The sequence below is a fragment of the Lichenostomus cassidix genome, chromosome 1 (genome assembly GCF_008360975.1).
Source record: "Lichenostomus cassidix isolate B80296 chromosome 1, HeHo_3.0, whole genome shotgun sequence".
NCBI lineage: Eukaryota > Metazoa > Chordata > Aves > Passeriformes > Meliphagidae > Lichenostomus > Lichenostomus cassidix.
Window position 1 is genome coordinate 63724376 of NC_139479.1, and position 8861 is coordinate 63733236.

Sequence of the window (8861 nt, forward strand, 5' to 3'; positions counted from 1 at the left end):
TCAGTTTATCTTTTATAAAATCTGATACATAGCCACTTGAAAGGGGCCTGCTTAGTCTAGCTTCAAATTTGCCATCAAATTTAAAAATGTTGCCAAAGGCATGAAAATAACACACTGTTCTCTACATCCACCTGGAATAAGATCAAAACAAATGAGCTTAACCTGCAGCAAAAGGAGAACTAAATCAGATAGGAAGAAAACAATAAAGAACTAAAATAATTTTCCAGGGAAGACCACAGGCTCCTTGTTCCTGGGCTTTGCTTCTCAGAGCAGATTAGACAAACATCAGTCAGAAATGGTACCAAAACCACACTGTTTCTGCATTTCTGGAGAATGCTTCTTGACCTGTAAGACCACACCTCATATACTGACCAAGGGTACTTCATGTCTCAACAGAGTTGCCAGGTAGAAATGCTGGCAAGAAAATAAGGCTTTGCATCTCCTCTGCTGGTCATGCCTAGAATGTGACAAATTAGAGGTTTTTTTTTTTTCTTTTCAGATCCATTTTAGCTGGTTTTTTTTTCCTCTGATATACCTTGTTGCCTGTGCTTTACTTTGGTACGACTCAGGATAGAAAATGAGCCTCAGAATTTCAAGCCTTCACCCTCCCCCACATAATTAAGTTTAGGCAACCACTGCTTTTTCACGTGAAGCACATTCATGGGAATAAATGTAATTACAAGTTTCAAAAGGTCAACACAGGAAATACATCTCGTCAATGCAAACCACTAGATCACCACTTTTCTTAGCACATGCTGATAAAAGCAAACCTCTCTAACCTGGTAGAAATAGTGCTGAACTTCCTGCATCATTCCCAAATTGACTATGACAAAAAAGATATTTGTTAAAAAAGGAAAAAGGCACCATCAAGAGACAAGGATTAGAGATCAGCAGTGCACCACTACTGAAGATGTCAACTTAGAAATGTTTTTCATAAGACTTTTGAACTTGTATTGAGCACAGAGGTGACAGTCAAATCCTTGACTTAATTGCAAGAATGGTGTTTGCTGTTCTTTAAATAAAGAACAAGTCTGAATGTAATTTAATTAAATTGAAGTACACACTGTCACATTCCTGTCTGAGAATCATATTTAATTGTTTTTTGAAAAGTAAAACAATCCCAGTGCTATGTAAACTGTTTTTTTGGAATCAATACAATTAACAATGATTCTGACACTGAAACATGAATTTTGCTCTGTTTAAGAACACAAATAAGAGAGGGTAACAAAATAAGACACTTGGTAAAGGTGTTCAAGTGCATAATATCCACAAAAGCTCTGAATCATTAGCCTGTCTCAAAAAATATGTCTGAGCTATTTCCATTCCCATTCTTTCTTAAAAGTTTTCAGAGCATTGTGGTCTTTACTTCCAGAACACTAGCTCTGCTCTCACCAACTTTATACTTCTGCAGACTTATTTTCAATGAAGTCCCTGAGCATATAGATACACGCACATAATGGCTCTTAATTTTATAAGAATATTTTAACTATTACCTTCTAGTCTCTCTCTTCTCAATTGTTACATTCACCACTGAAACTTGTGGCTAACCTCAAAAACAATCTTGGACGACATCTTACTATTAACATCTTACTATTATGACTGGCAGAATTATTACAAAGCCAGGCTTCTGGCATTCTGCACACAGTATCTGGAAATTAACAGTTATTTCTCCGGTGTGGGAACTACTGAACTCTGGGACACTTGTTCCCAATGCAAGGTGAAGTAGTTCAGTATTGCAAGTAAGTTTTTAGCTTCACACCAAAACCAAACAAACAAAAAAATAGAAAAAAAGGACCAGAGTCAGGTATAACAAGAGACCCAACAAGTCAGAGGAAGCTATTAAAATATCACTTCAAGGAACAAGATCCTTTTTCTGTCAGGCTACTAGCAATAGCAATTAAACACACCCACATCTTTTAAAGCACAGCAGATGTTCGTTGTTTGAAAACAAAGTAATCTCCTCATTACTACACATAAAAAATCTAATGCAACCTGAAAGCAATATTAGTGTGCTCAAGTAAATGCATGCAAATCTACTGAAGATAACTGAAAAAGAAGTGGATTTCTAACAACTAAATTAACTACCTCAGTTTTTATTATAAAAGTTTGTTATGAAATACATTAAAATGGACATTCTATTCAAGACTCTACATTACTGAGAAGCAATAACTTTACCTTATGTTATGAAGAGATTGGTTGGATGGCTTGGACTACTTTATTTCACACTGCATGGTTCTATTGAGTTATGGTAAGTCTGAGCTTTAAGGAAAAAAAGAAAAAAAATCCCATCCTAGTTCCTACGTTAAGCAGATTCCATTATTTAAACAGGGGGGAGAAAAACTGTTCTATTTCTAATGTACAGTAGCTTTAACTAGACTTCACAGAGGAAATAAATTCAGAACAAGGAATCTAATTGACCAAAGAAATGCACCAACTCTGACATATTATCAAATATAAAATGCACCAACTCTGACATATTATCAAATATAAAAATGCATTTGTATTAATTACTTTTAAAATTTGTTATCTAAGTAATTCATCCTATATTTAGCATTTATGCCAAATCAGGCCTAAAGCTCACATGGTAAATTAAAAGAAAAAAAATGCTGCAGAGCAAAAACACGAAAATGCAGAAGCTTTAACTTAAATATGAGACAAACATCTAATTTTCTACCCCAACTATTTACAGATGTGTTTTAAATTCACACATTTCAATTTATGAAGTCCCAAAGTGCTCATCAGGATTATCTACAGAAAACTCCCAAGTGGACAGCTATACCTTCAAACCACAATTCTGAGAGACTATGATGACCAGCAAGAGTTCATGTAAGAGGCTTTGGAAACTGAAAATAATCTTGAACTACAACTACTTATACGGATCACAATACAATGCCAGAACTACTTAGTATAAAAAACCTATTGCCAGCACAGAGCCACGGAGACAGCCGTTCCTCTTCAAGTACAGCAGAAAAAGAGAAAAATCTAAATCCTTAAGTTACCATAAATGCAGAAAATGCATCTGGAAGTTTACAGTCTCCCTTCAGTTTTAGAACATTGAATAAAACACTAACATTTTCCACCTACAAAAACATGATCAGCCACATAAATGCTAAGCCTAATACAAGAACATAATAGAATAGGTCCAGTTTTCATCTCTACATTTCAACCAGAGAGCATTTTAGGACAACCCTCAGAGGACAGACAAGCCACATCCTTCAAGTTTCACCATTTACTCCTTTGTTGGCTAAAAAATAGTCACATTAAGTTAAAGGTGTCAGTAACTTAAACTTTGTATTTTTTCAGAACCAAGATTTCAGCTCTTCAAGAACCCGCTAACATCTGAAGCAGATGCCTCATCACATGCCTGATAAACCAAAGGAATGCATGAGAACAAACAGTCATTTAACAAGTTAAAAGAACAAATGATGAAAATGTCCCAAGTAGAACAAAGCAGCCTTCACAACTTTTCCTAAGTTTAGCAGGGAAAAAATTAACTTTGCTAGTAAATAGTACTGTGAATCTTCCATAACTATCAAACTGTAAAATCACAAGTTTTTTTTTGTTTCTGCTCATGGGTACTTCATAATATACTTAAAACATAACCTTCCAAACCTTTTTCTACATATGTACTCTGAGGTTACACAGACCTTTAGAAGGACAAACTACTTCCTAAATGCTTTCCTCTTCACACTACGGGAATCTTCTGCCTTTAAAAGGAATTAGCAGAAAGTCTTTTAAGTAAACTATTGTGCAAGTAAGGACTACATTGAGGAAGTACTGATGTACAGTCTGCATAATCTCCTTTAATGGAATTTAAGGCCAATTAGACATACATCACTTGGGATTGGTCCTGATATCTCTCATTCTGCTTTAGAACAAGGAATCAAAGCAGCTTTCCTTTTCTTGTGACTACAAAATATATGACCACTTCTCTGTCCGACTACTTCACATACTCATATTCAAAATGACATATTTTTTAAGACTTCTGCTCACTTACTTAAACTGTGTCTTTATGAAATCCTTCACTTTATATGAACCAGCACTGCATTTTATGCAGTTATTTTACATTCAACTTTTAAAATATGTACAGATTAGCCTCCAACTTCAGACATAACCCACTTCCTGCTGAAGTTTGTATCATAAATGTACTGATTTTGAAAGCTCACTGAGAGCTATCCAAAACCGTAATATCTACTAGAAACTTGCTACTGAAAATAATTATTTCTAACCTCCAGTGAACTGCATGTAATTTTCCAAAGAAAGCTAATAAAACAAGGAGATTCATTCTTCTACACTGAGAAAACCTGAAGCTGTGAAACCATACATCCTAGCCATAAAAACAATAAAGACTGCTTGAATCCGTCACTGGCTATTATCTCCTTCTCATGAACAGAAATACTGCAAAGAGAAAAATACAAATCTTTTTTTCCACAGAAGACTGGAGAACCAAGGGAAAAAGTGGTCTGTGTTAGGCTCATTAAACAGCACTCCTGTGTTTTACAGTTAGCTTAAATATGGCAGAGTAGGTTAGAATCCAACATTGCATTCCCTCATATAGTCCCTGAAAAAGAGAGTGATTTCCACTGGATATGAAGCATTAATAACAAGAAGTTTGTCAAACTGACGAGAAATTGAGCTGGTCCATATCTGTTATGACATAATATAACTTACATTATCAACAGACATTAGGTAAAGCACGTCCATATTTAGCATGCTGCACCACTGTAACTGATTCTTTTCCCAAAAAGCCAATTTTTATTGAAACAAACACTAACACATATTCTTACCTTTTTGGATCATTTTGCAATAAGCTAAGAGTGCAACTGAGCTACAAACATATATAGTGTTGAAAAAACCCCCGAAGTCATAAATCAAAAACAGAAGTGGCAGTCCCATCTAGAAGAAAATTCCATCAAATAAGTAAGGTGGTATACATACTTTTCTGCCTGGAGTTTTGTGGTTTTTACAATCAAGTCTTGGGTTTGCTCCTTTGCTGCCTAGAATACAATTAGAATTGTTAAGCATGTGGAAAGCACAAATATATCAAATGTATTAAACAACCTTCAAAATAGGTAATACTTTTGAAGCTTTCTGAGTATAAGGAACTTAAAGAGTGTACTCTTTGAAACAAAAGGTCTTCTTGAAACAAGTATTCATTAACTCTCCCTCTGTCCAGGCAGTTAAAAAAAAAATTTTATCCTTATCAATATATATTTTCATGTTTATATACATTTATACTCACACAGTTTATTTTTAATTTATATTTAGTAGAGAAACATTATAAATATTAGAAACAGTTTTGATTAAAGTTCTGTGAAAAGCAAAAAGACATCTGGAATTTTTGGCTCACACTGGATGGCACCTGTGATTCCTTACACAGAAAAATGAAATGATTTAACAAAAAAAAATCCTGAAATCAAAATGCATTCAGTATAGAATAAATAATTTGCAAGTGAAGAGGTAAAAACACCAATAAAGATACTCTGTGTGAATAATTTCAGTACTGTATTAGGGCTAAATTACAGAGTTTGACAAATGGAAGATGCCAGTCTTGAGACCGCCGAGAGGTCTAACGAAGTATGTACACAGACTGATTCATTTCAGCCCTTCTATCTTCCACTACATTAGTTACAACAGAAAAGCAGTCAAGGTACAGGGATGCTTTGAAAGGTGAAAGTAGGACTGTAACCATTCATGTCCAACTTAATTACAAATTTTAATAAACAAAAAAGAAGCTATTTGCTTCCTTTCCAGTACTTTCTGGACAGAAGTAGTAATTACCATGAACAAGGCTAACAGTGGGACAGCAGGAAGGAAGGAAAAGCATTTTTTCTGAATCTAGCTAGATATATAAGGAAGCCAGTTTTTATTTACATGCACTCAAATGCATGACAGATATTGTCATTATTTTATGTATGAAATGCAAGAGCTTACATCTAACCAAACAAGGTAACTGTCGGAAGTGAGCCACACATGCCAGAGAAATCAGAAAGTTAGTATTTGATATTTCTTGTATATCTAAAATAGAAATATTTTTCTCTTCCTCCCCACCTCAGTATATTAGTTAAAGCTTTCATTATTCTTCAACCCCACTTTACTCCATTTCAGCACTTGCTCCTTCTCTCCCTTTCAGCCACTGCATTTACCAAGCAGCTGTCCTAAAATCAGATCTGACAGTATATGGTTATTTGGATGGGATGGTTATTATAAACTTACAAAATAACAGACCTAAAAAGCTTTTTGGTTTATCCAAATATATGCCCTTCCATGTCCTGTATTTGTTCTGCTTTCTTAATACACTGCTCTCTTTGCACACTTTTCTGCATTATATGCCCCAAATCCTCCTCTTTGATCTTCTATTTGGTCTACTTAGTTCATTTTTGTCTTCTTATTCAGCTTGAGCCCATGCCTGCAAGTCTTCATGTCCTATTACAAATAAAGTACCAGAGTATTTCACAACTGAGCGCTAGTTCATGAGCTTATTAACTTTACATTCATACAAAGAAAATGTGGATTGAATCAAGACAAGTTACAAGTTCTACAGGGCTCTACAGGAAACCTCCTGTGGGGCACAGAACAAAACTACCTACTAACTTTAATAGAAAAAGAAATCTCTGCAGGGAGGCTCTGCTCTGGGAAAAGAAAAAAAATCACAGACGATAGTGACACTTCATGATCTAAAGACAGAAAAGAGCTAAAATCTGCATGGACACTTAACTCATTTCCACATCTAAGAGCTTAGCCTAACAGTTCCTGAACTGCACTAGGGAATATATCCACATTAACAGTGTTCAAAGAGATCTGAGACCTCTGAGGTGCAATACCCAGTTCCTTCCAAAACTGAAAATTAAGTACTGCAGTTGGCTACACTGTACTCTCATATTTTTTGGAACAAGATCATCAAGCTACAAGCATTTGTACAACGACTGTGCAACCTATTTATCTAAGTAGGAGGACATAAAATATCCACACACACTTATGGAAAGGAAAACAACTGTTTTCACAGGATTTTTTAGTGAAGCATTTTTATTCACATACTATAACTTATGTGCTGTATTCAGAAGAGATTTGGTTTGGCGAAACATCTACACTTCAGCAACCATAAGCCATTTATACTCATCATTGCATTGAATATTGAACTTGTACCCTAAAACCAAGCCAGATTTAGCCATACATCATAAAACACAAATTTCCTACACTCCCCACCCCCGCCTAGAATATTATGGATTCAGGATTAAGATGAAACAGAATTGGTTTTGTTGCATACCAGCATTCTGAGACAACGTTACACAACAACACCAATAAACTGAAGATACGCACCAGATTTATCTCCCTCTCTGAATTACAAGATACTTTCTTATTAATATATTTAAGGTATTTATTTGAATACGTAACTCAACAGACACAGTCAATGCAAAAGACATTTTAAATGGAAATATACAAATCAGCCCTTCAATCTCACACACATCCAATCTAATAGAACACTTTCTCTCCACTGACATACACATAGATATCACATTGCTACTCTCAAGGTAAGTATATTGCTGCATTTTGAACTACAATTTGGAAGAAATTAAAACTATTTCCTTGATAAATTTTCTAAAGAAGTAAAAAGAAGCATATTAATATCCCAAAGTTATATAATTTGCTTACTATGGAAATATCTCGGTGTTCTTGTTAACCCTCAAAAACAACTGTCCTTTTAAAGAAAGTAGCCACACTTCAAAAGGAAAAATACATAAAGCACTTCCATTTATATATTACCTTCAAACGACTGGACATGTCTTCACAGCAGCTGCTCATTGCTTGCACATCTTCATTTATACTCTCAAGTTCCTAAATAAGTTCAAATAACAGTAACTGTGTTTTTAATCAGAAGTGCTGTGTCAAGGCCCAGCTTCCCACCACCATTAGATGCCCCAGTTACAAGGGACATTGCTGCCCTAGGCTCCCTCTTAGTCAGTGCAGAGTAATGCACCTCTAAAGATCAACATTCACTCAGGACTCGTACCTGTTTGAAACATCACTGTAGTATTTTCAGCAAATGAAACAATTTTACTGTGAAAGTATATCTGTCCTGGAAAGTTAAAATCTCTCTTAATCCTTTTTCTTTTTTTATACTTTAAATTATATAGCAGTAGCCTTGCAAGATAGCTAGTGATACTGCAAAAACGTTACCTCTTTGACTTGCTTGAATATGTGCACAAATTCCTCATTTATAGCCAAGCTTCGTCGTTCAATGTCCCCACGCAGGTTCCTTCTGGTGCGCAAGCTGTTCTCCACAAAGAAGGTCGAGAGAGCCTTGAGTGCCTCCAGCATTTCCTAGAAAATAAACAAAAGACTTCAAGTTTGCACACATTTACAAAGAAGCACCTTAAGTAGTCTGTAACCACCTCAAGTTCATGGTCTTATTCAAAAAAAACCAAACCTAATAAATGGTTTTAGAGGAAAAGCTACCTTAACACACTCCACATCAGTTGGCAAGCAAAGTAATTGCTGAGCCTTTCTTCTACTCTTACAGCAGAAAACTTTGTCTACAATTTTACTGTAGCTTTCGTCAATAAGACCACTTTCTGTTAATGAATGACCTATCCACAGCCAGAAAACATTTAAATTAAAAAAAGCTTGAGAAGTGCCCTCCGAGGCAAGTGATACAAACCTCCCTACGATCTGAAGGGATAAAACAGGAGCGGGGCATCCTGGCTGGAGCAGCGAAAACTAATTTTATTGGTAATTACTGCTGCAAAGGGCCGCCCGCAGCTCCGCAGCGGAACTGAGCGCACGGCTGGACTCGCCTCCCGCCGCGAAGCCTGTCGGGGCCCGCGGCCCCTGACGGCTCATCCGGCCCCCGCCCCGTCCCT

At 35.9% G+C, this 8861-nt stretch overlaps 1 protein-coding gene across 1 annotated transcript in view; it reads right to left on the reverse strand.

Moving 5' to 3' along the window:
• The window catches only part of COG6 (component of oligomeric golgi complex 6), a 54502-nt gene extending 45689 nt beyond the window's left edge, over window positions 1-8813 (reverse strand). Inside the window, exons 1-4 of the mRNA XM_085060858.1 lie at window positions 8660-8813; window positions 8179-8322; window positions 7765-7836; window positions 4939-4997 (exon numbers count right to left, since the gene is read on the reverse strand). Coding sequence (XP_084916984.1) covers window positions 4939-4997; window positions 7765-7836; window positions 8179-8322; window positions 8660-8698 — 314 coding nt within the window. The 5' untranslated portion in view covers window positions 8699-8813. The remainder of the gene's footprint in view (window positions 1-4938; window positions 4998-7764; window positions 7837-8178; window positions 8323-8659) is intronic.
• Between the last annotated feature and the right edge of the window lie 48 nt (window positions 8814-8861).